The 20,278-nt window shown below is 38.1% G+C and overlaps 1 protein-coding gene across 3 annotated transcripts in view; it reads right to left on the bottom strand.

Annotated features, from left to right (window-relative positions):
- PTPRZ1 (protein tyrosine phosphatase receptor type Z1) overlaps positions 1-20,278 on the bottom strand; it is a 200,944-nt gene that overhangs the window by 126,192 nt on the left and 54,474 nt on the right. For all 3 annotated transcript variants that reach the window (XM_055421178.2, XM_055421179.2, XM_088834645.1), the window contains exon 2: positions 14,179-14,244. In XM_055421178.2, the coding sequence (XP_055277153.2) occupies positions 14,179-14,244 (66 nt within the window). The remainder of the gene's footprint in view (positions 1-14,178; positions 14,245-20,278) is intronic.

Here is a 20,278-nt window from a genome sequence, read left to right as displayed (position 1 = left end):
AGAATGAACTCTTTCATGTCTATAGAAGCTCACTTAGAAAATGGGGAAGTGGAATGGGGGATCCTTTGATCTACAGGTCAGCAACACTGTCGATCAATCTGCAGAAGCATTTGAGCTCCAGGAGCGGATGACTGCTCTGAAGCACATTCTGAGGGCAGAGTGAGGCTACAGGTTACCTGCATAAATTGTTCTGACGTTTTAAAAAACTATACTTTCTGGTAAATGATGTAGAAAATGTGACTGAGTTGGCAGTAATTCAGACAATCAACTATGAGAAATTGGTTCTCACTGAGCTAGGATAATGATCCTGACTGTGAAATGAATGCAAAGTGAATATACTGCACTACAGCAGAGATGAAAACCCAGTTGAGTGAGATTTTAAGTGCCCTCCCTGGAATCCTGGCTAGATCGAGTTCGGGTAAAATTCAAGTGGACCGTGATATGCTTATCCTTCTAAGAGCATCGTATCTATTTCCACACTAAATTTATTACCTGCTTTTTAAGGATATTAATGATTAACACAGTATTCCTGACTTTACTGATCAGTAAAGAAGTTCTGCTTCAGTCAAGTAGGAAGAGACCCAGAAACAAGGCCCTCAGACACATAAACCATTTGATCATTATATGAAATGAGGACATACGATGAAGCAGAAGACTTTCTCTGATGCAAAACAACTCATTCATCACACATAGAATTTTAAAAAATTAATTTAAATAAATTTATACTGTACTATACTAATTAGACACTTTAAGCCCCCTTTCCCCAACTCGGCTACATGTCTCCAGAGACATGGACTAGCAGAGATGAAAACAAAAGGCTCCCACAATTTCACTTTTCAGAAGAGACTGCTCTTAATATATTATTTTAAAAGATACATGCATAAAGCAAAAAAAAAAAAAGGACCATATCAAACACACTGGCTTTGGAATCAGCATTTTAAAAAATATTTACACAACAATTAAGAAATCTAACAGCTCTGTGTTGTTACCCACATCACTGAAACACAAGACTCAGATGTGGCCATAAGGAGTCTCAAGAAGAGCACTGGGAGTCAAGCCCCATGTTCAAGTTTCCAGTCTTCTCAGTTTTTAAATCTGGGCGGGTGACTTCATCTTGTAAAATGAAAACACTATCATATCCCAGCTTTATTCACTCATGCCAGAAATAAATTGCAGGGACGTACCAGGTGCCACTAACCCACGTCCAAGGTCAGGAGCGGCGGCTGCGCTTCGCTGGACCCGCCAGGTGGAGATACCCCACGGCCAAAGTCAGAAAAACCCCTGTAGGCACTGGAGCGGCTGTGAGGAGATACCCCATGTCCAAGGACAAAGGAGAAGCCCCAGCAAGACTGTAGGAGGTGCGAATTCACGTTTAGAATCAAACCCCGTTCCCGCCAGAGAAGCTCAGAGGGCTCAAACAAACCTTGTGCGCACCAGGACCCAGGGACCCCACAGAGGCTGAGACAGAGCTGTGTCTGAGCATCTCCTGTGGAGGTACGGGTCGGCAGTGGTCTGCCGCAAGGACAGGGGCTCTTGGTGTGGAAGTCTTCTTGGAGGAGGTCGCCATTAACCCCACTATAGAGCTGCCTGAACTTATATAGGACTGAAACTCTTGGAGACACAACAGAACCTTGTGCACCAGGACCCAGGAGAAAGGAACAGTGATCCCACAGGAGACTTGCCTGTGAGTGTACGGGAGTCTCCAGCAGAGACGTGGGTCAGTGATGGCCTGCTGCAGGGTTGGGAGCACAGACTGTAGCAGGGCATGACTGGGATCTTTTGAGGGAGGTCACCATTATCTTCATTACCTCCACCATAGTTTGAAGTGAAGTGAAAGTCACTCAGTCGTGTCCAACTCTTTGCAACCCCATGGACTATACAGTCCATGGAATTCTCTAGGCCAGAATACTGGAGTGGGTAGCCTTTCCCTTCTCCAGGGTATCGTCCCAGCCCAGGGATCAAACCCAAGTCTCCTGCATTGCAGGCAGATTCTTTACCAGCTGAGTCACCAGGTAAATAGCAAGGAGGGAAAATAGCTTCACCCATCAACAGAAAATTGGATTAAAGATTTTCTGAGCATGGCCCCACCCATCAGAACAAGACCCAGTTTCCCCCTTAGTCAGTCTATCCCATCAGAAAGCTTTTCAAAAATCCTTCTCCATCAGAGGGCAGACTGAATACCACCATCACAGAAAACTAACCAATCTAATCACATGGGCCACAGTCTTGCCTAACTCAATGAAACTATGAGCCATGCCAAGTAGGGCCACCCAAGACAGACAGGTCATGGTGGAGAGTTCTGACAAAATGAGGTCACTGGAGAAGGGAATGGCAAACCACTTCAGTATTCCTGCCTTGAGAACCACATGGACAGTATGAAAAGGCAAAAAGACAGGACACTGAAAGATGAACTCCCCAGGTTGGTAGGTGCCCAATATGCTATTGGAGATCAGTGGAGAAATAACTCCAGAAAGAATGAAGAGATGGAGCCAAAGCAAAAACAACACTCAGCTGTGGATGTGACTGGTGATGGAAGCAAAGTCCGATGCTGTAAAGAGCAATATTCCATAGGAATCTGGAATGTTAGGTCCACAATCAAGGCAAATTGTAAGTGATCAAATAGGAGATGGCAAGAGTGAACGTTGACATTTTAGGAATCAGCGAACTAAAATGGACTGGAATGGGTAAATTTAACTCAGATGACCATTATATCTACTACTGTGGGCAGGAATCCCTTAGAAGAAATGGAGTAGCCATCATGGTCAACAAAAGAGTCCAAAATGCAGTACTTGGATGCAATCTCAAAAACGACAGAATGATCTCTGTTTGTCTCCAAGGCAAACCATTCAATATCACGGTAATCCAAGCCTATGCCCCAACCAGTAATGCTGAAAAAGCTGAAGTTGAACAGTTCTATGAAGACCCATAAGACCTTCTAGAATTAACACCACAAAAAGATGTCCTTTTCATTTTAGGGGGCTGGCATGCAAAAGTAGGAAGTCAAGAAACACCTGGAGTAACAGGCAAATTTGGCCTTGGAGCACGGAATGAAGCAGGGCAAATGCTAATAGAGTTCTGCTAAGAGAACACACTGGTCATAGCAAACACCCTCTTCCAACAACACAAGAGAAGACTCTACACATGGACATCACCGAAATCAGACAGATTATATTCTTTGCAGCAAAGATAGAGAAGCTCTATACAGTCGGCAAAAACAAGACTGGGAGCTGACTGTGGCTCAGATCATGAACTCCTTATTGCCAGATTCAGACTGAAATTGAAGAAAGTGGGGAAAACCACTAGACCATTCAGGTATGACCTAAATCAAACCCATAACAATTATACAGTGGAAGTGAGAAATAGATTTAAGGGACTAGATCTGATAGACAGATTGCCTGGTGAACTATAGATGGAGGTTCATGATGTTGTACAGGAGACAGGGAGCAAGACCATCCACAAGAAGAAGAAATGCAAAAAAGGAAAATGGCTGTCTGCGGAGGTCTTACAAATAGCTGTGAAAAGAAGAGATGCCAAAAGCAAAAGAGAAAAGGAAAGATATACCCAGTTAAATTGAGAGTTCCAAAGAATATCAAGGAGAGATAAGAAAGCCTTCCTCAGTGATCAATGCAAAGAAATAGAGGAAAACAATAGAATGGGAAAGACTAGAGATCTCTTCAAGAAAATTAGAGACACCAAGGGAATATTTCATGCAAAGATGGGCTCAATAAAGGAGAGAAATGGTATGGCCCTAACAGAAGCAGAAGATATTAAGAAGAGGTGGCAAGAATACACAGAAGAACTGTACAAAAAAGATCTTCATGACTCAGACAATCACGATGGTGTGATCACTCACCTAGAGCCAAACTTTTGGGAATGTGAAGTCAAGTGGGCATTAGGAAGCATAACTATGAACAAAGCTAGTGGAGATAATGGAATTCCATTTAAAATCCTGAAAGATGATGCTATGAAAGTGCTGAACTCAAAATGCCAGCAAATTTGGAAAATTCAGCAGTGGCCACAGGACTGGAAAAGGTCAGTTTTCATTTCAATCTCTAAGAAATGCAATGTCAAAGAATGCTCAAACTACCGCACAATTGCACTCATCTCACACACTAGTAAAGTAATGCTCAAAATTCTCCAAACCAGGCTTCAACAATATGTGAACCGTGAACTTCCAGATGTTCATGCTGGTTTTAGAAAAGGCAGAGGAACCAGAGATCAAATTGCCAACATCCGCTGGATCATGGAGAAAGCAAGAGAGTTTCAGAAAAACATGTATTTCTGCTTTATTGACTATGTCAAAGCCTTTGTGTGGATCACAATAAACTGTGGAAAATTCTGAAAGAGATGGGAATACCAGACCACCTGATCTGCCTCCTGAGAAATCTGTACGCAGGTCAAGAAGCAACAGTTAGAACTGGACATGGAACAACAGACTGGTTCCAAATAGGAAAAGGAGTACATCAAGGCTGTATATTGTCACCCTGCTTATTTAACTTATATGTAGATTGCATCATGAGAAATGCTGGACTGTATGAAGGTGCAATGAAATATCAACAACCTCAGATATGCAGAGGACACCACCCTTATGGCAGAAAGTGAAGAGGAACTGAAGAGCCTCTTGATGAAAGTGAAAGAGGAGAGTGAAAAGGTTGGCTTAAAACTCAACATTCAGAAAACTATGATCATGGCATCTAGTCCCATCACTTCATGGTAAATAGATGGGGAAACAATGGAAACAGTGGCAGACTTTATTTTTCTGGGCTCCAAAATGACTGCAGATTGTGACTGCAGTCATGAAATTAAAAGACACTTACTTCTTGGAAGAAAAGCTATGACCAATCTAGACAGCATATTAAAAAGGAGAGACATTACTTTGCAAACCAAGGTCCATCTAGTCAAAGCTATGGTTTTTCCAGTAGTCATATATGAATATGAGAGTTGGAATATAAGGAAATCTGAGCACCGAATAATTTTTGCTTTTGAACTGTGTTGTTAGAGAAGACTCCTGAGAGTCCCTTGGACTGCAAGGATATCCAAACAGTCAATCCTTCAGGAAATCAGTCCTGAATACTCATTGGAAGGACTGATGTTGAAGCTGAAGTATTGCCACCTGATAGGAAAAACTGACTCATGGAAAAGACCCTGATGGTGGGAAAGACTGAAAGCTGAAGAAGGGGATGACAGAGGATGAGATGGTTGGATGGCAAGAGAGACTTGATGGACATGAGTTTGAGCAAGCTTTGGGCGTTGGTGATGAACAGGGAAGGCTGGCATGCTGAAGTCCATGGCGTCTCAAAGAATCGGACACAACCGAGCAACCGAACTGAACTGAAGAATGTTCTCATCACATTCCTATTTTTCTATCCATGGAAGACGCATACTAGAGAGACCGGAAGCATAGCAATTTCTCTCTTGCCCACAGATTAACACGGCCGCTCTCTTTGCACGCAATAATCTTTCACCTGTGTTGATTTAGTTAGCTCCTACTTAAGTTTTATTTCAGTGTAAAGTCCCTTTCACTCGAGAGCTTCCCCTGAACCCCTTATGGTATGTGGGAGCCACAGGCCTGGGTCAGCACAGTCTACCATAGGGGCGTTTGTCACACTTGGTAATCACTGTAATTGGCATGATTGTAACTGCTTCTGTTTTTCAATACATCCCTGGAACATGACAAAGTGTCTGGCTCATGTTATGCACCCAGTAAGTACGATTTCATTAAATGAATGATCTCAAAACTTCAAATTTCCCTTTGTCAAGGAATATATATGATAACATCTAGGTAGAAGGCAAGTCAAAGAATCAATAAGAAGTCAACTCCTGCACGTTTTAATACAGATTAACTGAACCTAAGAATCTCCTTCAGGATATATGGGGCACTATAGGTATGGGTGCAAGTTTGGGGTTTTTAGAAAAGAAAAACTATGTTTTTTATGAAAAAAGTGCTGCAAGGAGCTCTTATTTCCTATAAATGCTAATGAAATATGAAAGAAAATACCCATGTAAAAAAGCTAGACTAGCCATTAGTTGTTTAGAAATAATCCAGTTTGGCATGTGCCAAGTTTTGAATGTGCTTTGATGCTGATTCTGCATGGTTCTGCTATTTTTTTAATTTCCAAATGGCAAAGGGCTCTAAAATACAGCTTTTCTTGTTTTCCAATTAAGATTTATAGCCATTTTCTATAAATTTCAGCTATTATACATATACAGTGTGAATAAATTTGTTTTATATATTTAATATATTTACATAAATATATCTGTAGGTAAATATTTATACATATTTATATTATGCTTATAAATACATACATATATCCACAAACATAAATACATTTATGTATTTACACATAACTAAATCTACAGCTACAAATAGTGAAGTGAAAGTCACTCAGTAGTGTCCGACTCTTTTCGACCCCATGGACTATATAGTCCATGGAATTCTCCAGGCCAAAATACTGGAGTGGGTAGCCTTTCCCTTCTCCAGGGGATCTTCCCAACCCAGAAACTGAACCCAGATCTCCTCCACTGCAGGCAGATTCTTTACCAGCTGAGCCACAAGGGAAACCCACACCTACCACACCTATATATATATATATATATATATATATATATAATTTTTCTTAAATGAACATGTGTTATTTTTACAATGAGAAATAAATGAAGTGATTTTCATTTTGGGGGGAAAACATATACCAGATCATTATTCTTGATACTAATCAAGTTAATGGCTCAGAGCTCTACACGTCATTGATTTGGTCACTGGGAGAAATGACAGGAGCAGAGGAATGATCAGAAAGGTACCTATCATCTTATCACACTCAGTTTCCTCAGGCCAGGTATGGTACCCTCTTTCTCAAAATTTTGTTATCAAAATTCACTCTGTTAAATTAGAGAACTAGGTGGTATCTTCTAAGGTAAAAGGTTTAGCCCAGGTGGACAAGAATCTGATTTTAAGTCCAAGGTTGCTGCTCCTTCCTAGACAAGAGCCCGTCAATTGCCTCCTGGGCTATGGGCAGGGGCTGGACTGGACTGGATGTCTGCACTTCAGCTGGCTTCATGTGAGTCTGTCTGGGAACACCCAGGGTGGTCTTTTCATTTCGGGCTCTTTGAGAAGGAGCCCATGGTGGAGCTTGCTTGGGCTCTTTGTTTTCAGGACAGTGCCTCCAGGCATTTGAGAGGGAGGGGATCTCTAGGTGGGGAGAAGCCCCGTAAACAGCTGAGAGCATCACAGGGAAGCTGGACCAGCTGATGCCAGGCTCTACTCTGCACTCAGCCTCTGCTGCCAGGCTTCTTCCTCAGTCACAGTAATTATCTCCCAAGGCGCCCAACTGCTTCTCTCAGTTCTGACTTCCAACAAGTCTACCTCCCTAGGTTATCAGCTACTACTCTGAATCTACCTGTAAAAACCGTTCAAGTTCGCTTCCCTCTCCATGGAACCTGTGCACATACTGTTTGAGGAAGGAATCTGGACAGCTTTCAAGTGTCCCAGAATATTCTATGATAGTTAAGAAGCTCCCTGCACAGTTTGGAAGCTGGTTTGCCAGAGGCCACAAAGAACCTCTAAAATCCTCTGCACTCCAGCCAAGAAAAGTTCTACCTTTGGCTCAGTCAAGGCATCTCTTAGCTGAACAAAACATACCACATAGTTAAAAAGAGACCTGGCATTAACAGGCAGCAGGACAGAGAGGTAGCCACATTGATATATATATATATAACATTCACTGGATAAAGGGGAAAAAAAATCAGTCCTAAACATACCTGAATACATTCAAAATAGCTTTTATTTTGAATTTTTTATTTTATTTAATTCTCTGCTTCACTTAATAAGAATTCTTTCTGAATATAAAAAATGAGTCACGACTTCCTTCTTGATACAGTGGATAAGAATCTGCCTGCCAACACAGGCAACATGAGTTCGATCCCTGGTCAGGGAAGATTCCACATGCAACAGACCAACTAAAGCCCCTGCACTGCAACTACTGAGACCTCACTCTAGAGTCTGCAAGCCACAACTACCGATTCTGTGCATTACATCTGCTGAAGCTTGCGTGCCTATAGCCTGTGCCCTGCAACAAGAGAAGCCACCACAATTAGAAGCCTGAGCACTGCAACTAGAGAGTAGTCCCATCTGGCCCTAACTAAAGAAAGCCCATGCACAGCAATGAAGACCCAGTGCGACCAAAATTAAATAAATAAAAGAATCTTGATGTTAAAATGAGTCACTTAACATATTTCTCTCTCTGCTCCGTGAAAACCCTTGATTTAAAGAATCAGAGTTGCCATACAGCAAACAGGAAACTAAGCCTTGCACTCAGCCTTTACTGCTTCATAAAATAGGAAGGTGACAAAGGTCAACTTAAAATAATTGCAATAATATTTTGCCTAAAAGTTGAAAACATTTAAATGGAATTTGTGTGATAGCAGAAACTGTGGACTGATCTTAAATTGTTTTAATTAACATGAAATATTCTTTTTTGCTAGAAGATATATTATAAAACACAAAAAGGAAATTTCAGAGTAAAGAACACAGAGAATGACATAAAGGGTCAAGAAAAGTTAAAGGGAACGGTCAACCCAGACACTAAGCCCACACATTTGAGTGCAAACAGAAGGAGAAATAGCCAGATGGTCTCATCTTGAGCTACTAAGGGACTTGCCCAATCCATTCAAGACTACCAAATACAGTCAGCAGTGGTAGTTATGAGGCTGGCCTAGAAAATCTATGCAATTTTCATCTTACTCACAGGGGATTACTGCTGGCATATTGTTTTATTCTTAGATATATTTAACAATGATTATTTAATTGTAATGCTGTTCTGCAGCCACACCTTTATTTTTTCAATCCTAAAATGATAATTTGCAGGTAAATACATTCTTAGTTTTAGATTATTTAATGAACCCTATTCAGCCTCTCATGAGGCATGCTCTACTCATCCCATTTAGCATAGGAAACATACATCTTAGCTAAACTTTTTAAAGATGTATAGATGATAGGAAATACCTGTCTATAATATACAATTAAGCAAGTCAACTCCCTCTAATCCTCTTGTGAGATTATCAGATACACCCAAATTTGTTTAATTTGTTTAATCTGTTTGGGCTCAAGTTAAGATACTGCCAACTAATAATCACTTGGATCTGTAGTGTAATCGTTCAAAGAGATTTCACAAAGTGAAACACTGATTTGATTCATGCACAATTAGGCCGGGTGTTATTAAAAATTATTTACTGAAAGAAAATTGAAATACAGAGCAAACAGTCTGGTCAGTTGGAAAGTTAGGGATGACCAGGAAGTCCTCATGCTCTGATTGGATATCTGTGGCAGCCTCACACCTCAACTCAGCACAGTCCCTACGTCCTGACTGGTGAAAATGCAAAGCTAGGGTCCTTATCCAACTACCTTGCCCTTCTTAGCTAAAACTAACAGAAGTGTGTTGAAAACCTTTTGCTAGAATATGCGTGTTTAAAAAATGAGCATGATACAATAGCATACAGTAAGAGGTGAAGGTCTCCTGCTTCCAGCGACTCTCCACAGTCTCATTCTTCAGGAGTAAACCACTGCCAGCAGGGTGGGGTATAAACTTCCAGATTTCTCTTCTACGTGCATATAAATATATAACATTTTACAAAAATGAGGCAACTCTATACACAGAGTTCTAGAATGTGCCTTTTCACTCTTAAGTTGGAAATAAGAAATAAGCAGTCTAAGAAAAGGAGTGATGATTCAGAGGAAAGCATCATATGTTAAAAGAATTTTCAGATTCCAGATGTAAAGAGATGACCGAATGAGTCAAAAATCAGTCATTATTCAACACAGATTTAAATTTTCTTTCTGAGTTACCTATTTCTCCTAGGTTAAGAGAAGTAAAATTACTAAACCAAACTATGTCCAAAAATAAATGCCAAACACCAAACCACACAACACACAACCTTATATTATGGTTCCTTTGTTTTCCATAAGTAGTATCTTCTAGTCTATATATTTGTTGGAAATACTATTTACACAGGATATTCTATTTGAGGAAGCAGAATCAATTTGGCATTCAGAGCTTCCCTCCTTAAGAGGTGTTCAGTCAAGTGTCTAGTGTGTGTGGTCTAATGCAATCTTGTGCAGTCAATGCAACCCTTTAACTAAAATTTTACAGATGTCTGGGTTTAAGAACACTTGAAAATATATCAGTATACAATTTCCAGTTTCAAGCTGTCTTAAAATATGGTGAAAAGAAACATCTGAATATATGTATTTTTAAATCCAGGAAATCTAGGAAAATCCAGGAAATCATTTCAATAGTGATCACTTCTAAGAAATAAGCAGTAGAAGTCCATTCATTTCTGATGATCTTCTCATTGCTTAAGGTGATAAGGTCTAACAACTCAAACATAGGGAAGATTTTAATCTCGTGATCATTGTGGGCTACATGTTCATGATATATATTAAAAAAAAGAAAGACCAAATGACTTAGTTTTTCTTTCTTCATTGAATTGTCTTTGTTTAGGCATTGCTAATAGAAAATTTATCATTAATAGAAAGAAGGAAATTCATTTTCTGAAATCCTTACATGAAATGAAGTAACTAAGGAAAGAACTGGATTTTAGTGCTGACGTTCTCAGATTTACTATTCACTCTTTCATTGCAGAGTGACAAACTTTGCTCACCTTCTTCGTGTAATAACTTTAAAAATGGGACTGTTCACTGTATTTACCAACCCTGCCATTTCTCAGCATAATTATAGGATATATCCTGAATAGAAAAGTTGTTTATAGTCTATGCTAAAAAAAACACAACTGAAAGAGTAATATCTTTTCTTCTTCCACTCTGTTTTTCTATCCATCTGATAGAGATTTTTATTGTTTCCCCACATATTGCAGTTGTATAATATTTCTGAAACAACCTTAGCTTAAGTGATTCTATTTAAATCATGTTTATGATATTTTGAAATAGCTTATGGTAAAGCAATGAGCTCTCTTACAGGCAGATGTTATGATGCTCTTAGCAACTTTCATGAATAGAATTCTATATATACATTCAAGGGCAAGTCTTTTCTTCCAAGATTGAAGACCGTCTAAACAGCTCAACAAGAAAAGCTTTTATGAACTCGGACTAAGTGTGGTCAAAATTAATTTACTTCAGCTGTCATCAATTAAATTTAAGACTCTTAAAATTAATTTATCCTGAAATTTTATAGTTATCACACATAGTTTTTCATTTTCCAGGTGGGATAATAAGCATAGAAATTGAAAATACTACCAACTTTAATTGTATTAAAAATAAAAAGAGATAATATACTTAATATTGAATAATCCATATTTAAAATTCTTGACTTGGATGTGATTTGCTTGGGAGAGAAGTGTCCATTTGGATAAAGGCTTTTTTTTTTTTTTTCATTTGTTTTCTTTTTGACATTCTATGAATTCAGACAAAAGAATCAATCTGCACTCAGCCTGAGCTAAGCATCTGTAAAATGTCCTCATCTAAAACTGTAAGCAGGACCTGGAATCAAATCCATAAAAACTAAGACATAAATTTATTCAAAAAGAATATAAGACACCCTTTTACTGAAAACAAAGGTGAAATTAAGTTAAATAAGTGGGTTGTCATTTTTTTAATACCAGTTACTCAGGTCTACCATTTTTATTCAATTAACCATTACCCTAGGCAGTATTTATATACCATACGTCCCCCGCCAAACCCTAACCTAAACCCTGTTACTTGGGGTAATTTAAAAAATTAAGTAATTGACTGCTTTGATCTCCTTGCTGACCAAGTGACTCTCAAGAGTCTTCCTCAGCACCACAATCTGAAAACATCAATTTCAGTTAATCCAAAAGGAAATCAACCCTGAATATTTATTGGAAGGACTGATGCTGAAGCTGAAGCTCCAATACTTTGGCCAGTGATATGATGAGCCAACTCACTGGAAAAGACCCGGATGCTGGGAAAGATTGAGGGCAGGAGGAGAAGGGGTTGACAGAGGATGAGATGGCTGGATGGTATCATTGACTCAATGGACACAAGTTAAGCAAATTCATGGAGACAGTGAAGGACAGGGAAGCCTGGTGTGCTTCAGTCCATGGGTTGCAATGATTCAGACACTTTAATTCCTTGTTGCTAGTTTCTGAACAACAAGAAATTAAATAATTAGAAAAAAGCAAATTAAAAATAGGATTTTACTTTTTGTCAATCAAGTTGACCAGATTTTTAAACCGAGTGTGAGTAGAAATGTGAGGAGATGGATAAAAATGTGGGGAAAAACAATTTTCTAAAATTTGACCATTATATCAATATTAAAAGCACTAGGCAATTTGATCCAACAACTCTCTTTTTGTTAAAGTCTATTTTTTATGAAAAAACAATTGCTCAAGGAAATAGCATTCGAGGATGTTCACTACCTTGGATATATAATAGCAAAACATAAACAAAATTTTACAAAATAATAAATTTAAATAATTAAAAACTGCACAAAGTTATGGAGAATCTTTGTTTTTATTTCTCAAGATTAAAAAATTAATAATAAAAAGAGTGTCCTTATATATAGGTCATAATTATAAATGGGTAAATTAAAGGCAAGTCTTTCTATATAATGTCATGTAGAACTACCACACACCCATCTGCACAGAAGTCACAAGCTAGACACGCCTTAATTTGTTCAATTTTTCCTGCTTTAATGTATATCTTGATTATTCTATGTTCTAATTTAACTTATTTCATCAGAAAGGTGATACAAATGGCTAATAAAAATTAAAATCCTGACTTCAAGAGTAATCAAACAGAACAAATTAAAATTAAAATGTCATTTTTTAAAGCATATCAGATTAGTGAAGATTTTCAAAATGACAGTTTTTAAATCCTGGTTTATTCAGTGGTGTGGTCACTTACTTATACGTAAAAACATACATGCTCTCTAGAGGCCAACTAGGTCATGTGTATCTAGAATTCTGAAAGCATTTATTTTTTTTCTATTCAGTAATGGTATATCAAGGATTCTTTAATAAAAATTATAAAAATATAAAGCCATTTCTATTCACTGTTTATAACAGCCTAATACCTAATATTAAAAATGAAACATTTATCCCATAGACTGTTAGGTAGACATTAAGTACCAGGATCAACAGGGATTATCACTTAAATAAGGAAATGTTCAAAAATAATTACTAGAATAAATTGGATACAAAACCCTATGTAAGAAGCATATAAAGATAATATAATAAAAGCTGTCCTGAAAAGAATATACCAAATTTTCTAGTGGATAAACCTGGAGGGAGTAAACAGTGATTTTATATTCTTCTTTGTATTTGAATGAATTTTTTTTTAACTTCTACTTTTAAAGTAAGAATTAAAAAAAAGAAAATGCATGCCTCACTACAAAATTCATGGTGCTGCTATCTTTCATCTATAAAACAGATTGGCTAGATTCATGTTAAAACTCTTTTAATTTGATTCCAATTTATTAACCCAATCTTATCTCTAATGAGTACTCAACTCTACTACTGAATTCTATCTCAGATGGTCATCAGGCATGTTATGTTCCCTCCAGAGTCCACCCAAGCTCATCCAATCAGGCCTAGAGCTTCTCTTCTTTCCTAAGGTTTTTGATCATCATTTCTGATGGAACTATTTTAAGCCAACATCAGCTATTCATGATGCTCTAAGTCAAGTCCGGTAATCACACAAAATCACATTTAACCTTGATTCCAATTAATTCAGCACACTAATTCAGCAGGAAACTCCTTTTGAAGGCATCCATCATTATTTGTTAATATTAATCATAACAACAACTGTGATCATAACAAACATAGCTGATAAAGTTTATTGAGAATTTTCTATTTACAAGGAGGCACTGTGTCAACTCCATTTAATGTTCAGAAAACTCTTCCATTTCACAGATGAGAAAACTGAGACTCAATTAGGGTACATACTTTTCCCAAGGAGACGTAGCTAGTGTGGATCTGAGATTCAAATCTAGCTCTGTCTGAGATCAATATACTCTATTCTGCCAATTTGCTAATGAAAATTCACTAGCAATCATTTTGCATATGATACATTTTTAGTGATTAACTGCATTCCCATGTAGTTAAGTTAAAATCATGTGTGGAGCTACAAAGTTTTCTTTTACATATAAGAGCAGATACAAAAAACAATTATAATTTTCATTGAGTTTCAATATATTCTAATATATTTACCTGTATAGGACCAGCCAATCTCTTCAACAAGTTTTCTCTGTTGTCTGTAGTACCCATAAATCCAATCTACAACCAAGGAAAAAACCAATTGATCAATGTGTAGAAAAATAGATGTGTACAAATTTTAAAACACATAAGTCCAAAGCACCATTCATACAATAACAGTCCTCGATTATTCTTTTCTATGTCATCTTCACAATTTCAACTGCCACCATTATAGACTCCACCATCCCTATTCTGGTAATTAGTGTTACTATTAGCAGGGCACATTTTAAAACTGCTGAAGTTCAGGCAGAGACAAAGAAGGTATTCTGTGAAAAGTATGAGCAACCTAGAGGATTTCATCTCATAGAGTAACTAGGGTCAGAAAGGACAGCTTATTCTATCTTTAGATTTTTCTTACCATTCCCTCGATTGAATACTTGAAATCCTACTGACTAGTGATACTTTTCAAGTTACAACCCAAGTTGTATCTGTAAATGCTTCCAGGAGATCCAGAGGTTACCATGTTTTCAAATTTTACTTCTCTTATAAAGGCACAACAAAATTAATAGTCCTGAAGAAAAGGAAATTTCAGTGTGTGTGTGTGTGTGTGTGTGTGTGTGTGTTGGCTGGGAGAATGCTTGTGTTAGACAGTGTAAGTGAATTTGTCTCTTAGAGGAACAGTGATGCCTGAGGGCAATAATCCAGTGGGATGCTTGGGGCATGGTAAAATAGTGGACTCTTCATGACCTAGAGAGAGAAGCTCTAGTGCTTGAACATGGGGCAAGGGCTACAGAAAGGAAAATGGATGGAAGCCAAAGGCTCACTCTGTATAGTTCAGAATTTTGCCTGGAGTCACGCCTGTACCCAAGAAACTGGGACATTATGATTCATTCTCCTCCTTCTGCTATTGTCCCTTTATTCCAGCCTGTCTTAACACTAGTACACCATTTCAGCTACATTGTGAGCAAAATACATCTTTGTGAGCAGGTTTGGAAGCTGATCAGTGTTGATAAAAATGTTTCTGTAGAAAAGGCTACAGGAATTTCCTGGTTGCCTGGTGGTTAGAATTCCGAGCTTTCACTGCTGTGGTGAGTTCAATCCCTGGTTGGGGAACTGAGATCCTGTAAGTCACATGGCATGACCAAAAAAGGAAAAGGCTACAAATAGCTAGTTTACAAATGAACATGTGGAACATTACATATTCATAAATTGTGGTTTTGTCCATAAGGTTTTCATTTGAATATAAGGATTTATTTATACCATACTATAGATATACATACATATTTTATTTCTCATCAGTTTTGAAGAGAGACTCTTATTTCCTCATTCTCTTTACACAGATTTTTCTTTTTTGACAGTTCCCAATTTAAGGGAGGCAAATATCTCAAGGACGTTTCAGAAACTATTTTTCTTCTATTCCATGCTATACACAATCTGATTAGCAGAACATGTCATTACATACTAAAATTTTACAAAAACTTAAAAGCAGGCTAACTTACAGAAATATACATTCTGAATCCATAGATTACTGAAAACCAAAACCTACCTTGGAGAAAGCAAAAAATTGTTTTAAAAATTTCTTTACCCATAAATACGGTAAATATTCTATTGGCCATGTAGTACATTTCAACAAACATTTATTTTGATAACGGTTTTATTGAAATATGATTTACACACCTTACAATTCACCCAGGAAAGTGTACAACTTAACGGCACTTACTATATTCACAGAGTTATACAATCATCACTACAGAAAATTTTAAAACATCTTTCAGTTCAGTTCAGTTCAGTCGCTCAGTCGTGTCCGACTCTTTGCCACCCCATGAATCACAGCACGCCAGGCCTCCCTGTCCATCACCAACTCCCGGAGTTCACTCAAACTCATGTCCATCGAGTCAGTGATGCCATCCAGCCATCTCATTCTCTGCCGTCCCCTTCTCCTCCCGTCCCCAATCCCTCCCAGCATCAGAGTCTTTTCCAGTGAGTCAACTCATCGCATGAGATGGCCAAAGTATTGGAGTTTCAGCTTCAGCATCAGTCCTTGCAATGAACACCCAGGATTGATCTCCTTTAGAATGGACTGGTTGGATCTCCTTGCAGTCCAAGGGACTCCCAAGACTCTTCTCCAGCACCACAGTTCAAAAGCATCAATTCTTATTATCCCTCAAAAGAAACCTCATACCTTTAGCTGCCACCCCCAACCCCACCTTGACCTCTATTAATTTATAGATTTGGATATTCCAGATATTTCTAAATACATAATCATGCAATATATGGCTTTTAATGGCTGGTTTCTTTAACTTAGCATAATTAATGTTTTCAAGGTTTATCCACGTTGTAGAATATATGAGTACTTCATTCCTTTTTTTAGCTTTTTATTTTGTATTGGAGAAGCCTGGTAGGCTACAGTCCACGGGGTCGCAAAGAGTCAGACACGACTGAGTGACGGAATGGAAAAGAGATCAATCCTGGGTGTTCATTGGAAGGACTGATGCTAAAGCTGAAACTCTAATACTTTGGCCACCTCATGTGACAAGTTGACTTACTGGAAAAGAGTCTGATGCTAGGAGGGATTGGGGGTGGGAGGAGACGGGGACGACAGAGAATGAGATGGCTGGATGGCATCACCAACTCAATGGACATGAGTTTGAGTGAATTCTGGGAGTTGGTGATGGACAGGGAGGCCTGGCGTGCTATGATTCATGGGGTCGCAAAGAGTCAGACACGACTGAGCGACTGAACTGAACTGAACTGATAGTCAGTTAACAATGTTGTGATAGTTTCAGGTGAATATCCCCTGGAGAAGGAAATAGCAACCCACTCCAGTATTCTTGCCTGGAGAATTCCATGAACAGAAGAGCCTGGTGGGTGACAGTCCATGGAGTCGCAAAGAGTTGGACACGACTGAGTGACTAACACTTTCACTTTTCATTCATGTATCTGGGTTTCTCTGGTGGCTCAGCTGATAAAGAAATCCAACTGCCAATGCAGAAGACACAAGAGACTTGGGTTCGATCCCTGGGTCAGAAAGATTCCCTGGAGTAGGAAATGGCAACCCACTCCAGTATTTCTTGCCTGGAAAACTCCATGGACAGAGGAGCCTGGCGGCCCTAGTCCATGGGACACAAAAAGTCAGACATGACTGAGCACGTATGCAGGCACATACACGTATCCATTCTCCCCATACTTCCCTCCCATCCAGGCTGCCATATAACACTGAGCACAGTTGCATGTGCTATACAGTAGGCCATTATTGGTTATCCACTGTAAATATTGCAGTGTAATACTTCATTCCTTTTTACTGTCTAATAGTATTCCACTGTTCGGTGACCAAGATAGCCTTAAAACTCCCCTCAGTTTGACTAAACTTTGGACAGGCTACTTCCTAGCTGTATGTTTCTGACCTCCTATTTCTTCCAGCATTTCATTTAGAAAACTTATACATTCTTTCTTTGTTAGTTTGAGAAGTAAATCTTTTTAAATAGCCCATATGCCATTCTACAACTAGGACTGTACTTATCAAGCCTAAGGAAAACATCTCTCTGAAAAGCAACTATCAAAGGAAATAAGCACCCTTATCTCCCACGTTCTGTGGGAGGGTAGGAGCCTAACTTCCATTTAGGTGTCTTGCTCCAAGATGTAAAAACTACCTCTGTCATAATGATATAGGCTTATTTTTCTTTTGGGTGGAGCCACCTAGCAAATGCAGATGGCTGATGACTTTCTCCGATGTCCTGAATTACATTTACACTGGGATCAACCTAGCTCTCAAAACACCTTACCTTCTTGGCCTCATCAGAGTTGAGTTCAGATTCAGGTCTGCCTTCTTGCCCTATTGCAATTGCCTTGAATAAAGTTTTCTTTGCCTGTTTCATTTTGTATGCTGCAATTTTTGTTTTGATATTGGCCATGCCACTTTCTATTTATCCATTCATCAATTGTTGGATACTTGGGTTGTATCCTCTTGGGGGCTATCGTGAAAAAAACTGCTTTGAATATTCATGCATATATTTGCTTTTTTACTTAAAAATTAAACATTAGGCTCATGACACATTTTTTAGCATTGTCCATAAAAAGGTAGTCGTTTAAGGTTAAATTCTGGGGACAAGTGTTTTTTCATGATCAAGGAATACATACAACTAAATGTGAGGACCTCAAAGGTCATTTGATTCAGAATTTAAGAGCCTACAAAAATTCCTATTTTAGAGATAAGACAAATTTTTTGAATGGAAATTTAAGTGGTTTGTACAGGCAAAAAGTAACAAAAATGGAAACAATAATCCATGGCTCCTGCCTCCTACTCACTAAGTCTTCCCCAGTATCAAGGTTTCCTAACAATCTGGAGTTACTGGTTATTCTCTTAAGTTCTCTGCCTGAGTAGGAAAGTTTTCAAGAGAAACAAACACAAACAAAAATTACTGAGGTTGAATTTCCCAGCAGGAATTATTTGGGCAAATAAAGAGAATTGACCATATATCTGATCTGACCTGGTCATCACTTGGAATCTTCCTCTGAAACTCTGCTCTGCCCACAGAGAAAAGATTTATTCTCATCATTTATGTTTTGAATAAAAATATTTTTTTAGATGTAAAGTCATTTTTGACATATAAATGCATTCTGGTGATTTCAGAAGACCAAATGCCATGTAGAACCTATAATTAACAAGTATTCCATTGAAAAAAAATAAAACAGTAAGCTCTTGTTTTAATGATTCAGGCTAAAGGACAACAGCAAAATATCAGCAGATTTTAGCTTTCCTTGTAGGGCTTTATTGCTACACAATCAGCATTTGTCCTTGGTTTTTAATTACTTACATTAAGAAAGCTTTTTTCAATACAAGATTCCCAGGTGTTGCTAGCTCTCTTCAGTTCCTCTATGTATTGTTCCCTTAATTGTTACTTCAAACAATCCGTTACACATTCATATGCTAATTACATGGTCCTTGGGCGTGAGAGAGTACCCCGCTTTTAAAATTCTACTTAGAGGTCTGATAGATGAGATGTGATAGCTCCAATGAACAAGAAAAAAAGAATCTAGGTTCACTTTTTTTTGTTGCATTGTATCCTTTGAAAACCAGTAAATCCTATATAGAGTCTATCAAAGTGCTTACATATTTTAAAATCAATTAAAATAATGAAATATAGATTTATTTTTGTTTCTGTGGGTTTTAGCTTCTTTAGCTTGTATATTTTGTTTCTTTCTGTTTAAAAGTATTTGGTCCATCTGCTTCGGTATGAGTGTTTTGTAGGGATAAAACTAAGAAATAAATTTCAAGAATGATTAGTACACATGATGCAGAGTAAGAACAAAAACATCAGTAAACCTTTTTAAAAGGTAACTCTAAAATTTGTCCTGAAAAATTATTCTTCATGAAGGGGCTACCAAAATTGAGAGAAATTTGGTTTATACTATTTTAGGTAACTTTAAATGTCACTGCTTCAATCTGTTCAAGCTTGTACTTATTGTGAGCATTTACTTATTTTGCAAACATTATATGTCACATATTCCTTTACTTTTCTTTAGATTCACATAATGGAAATCAAAGTTTTGATAACAACTACCGGTATATAAATTCAGCATTTTTTGCTTATTTTTTTAAACAAAGAAAAACTCAAGGTGCTCATTTTGTACTAAAATGTCACTACAAATATTTTGAACTATATAAATGCCTCCGATTTTGCCCTGAATAGCTAAATAAAGTCTCTGCTCTATGCTGATAAACAAATCATCACCTGCATTCTAGCAGCCATGCTCTGACAAAACACACACACACACACACACACAAAATGCTATTAAGAGGCCAAATGTATGACAGAGAAGAAATAGAGTGGTCTACAGAAAAAGACTTCCCAGGTGGCGCTAGTGGTAAAGAACCCTCCTGCCAATGCAGGAGATGTTAGAGACCCGGGTTCAATCCCTGGGTTGAGAAGGTCCCCTGAAGGAGGGCATGGCAACCCACTCCAGTACTCTCCCCTGGAGAGTCCCATAGATGGGGAAGCCTGGCAGGCTACAGTCCATACAGTCTCAAAGAGTTGAACATGACTGAAGTGACTTAGTAACACATAAGCAGAAAAAGAAACTTCAGGTAGAAAACAGCCACAGATACAAATCTGAA

This window comes from Moschus berezovskii, chromosome 3 (genome assembly GCF_049115385.1).
Source record: "Moschus berezovskii isolate FMDL1 chromosome 3, NW_MosBer_1.0, whole genome shotgun sequence".
Classification (NCBI taxonomy): Eukaryota; Metazoa; Chordata; class Mammalia; order Artiodactyla; family Moschidae; genus Moschus; species Moschus berezovskii.
The sequence above is the reverse complement of the archived record's forward strand: the minus strand, read 5'-3'. Positions and strand labels throughout refer to the sequence as shown.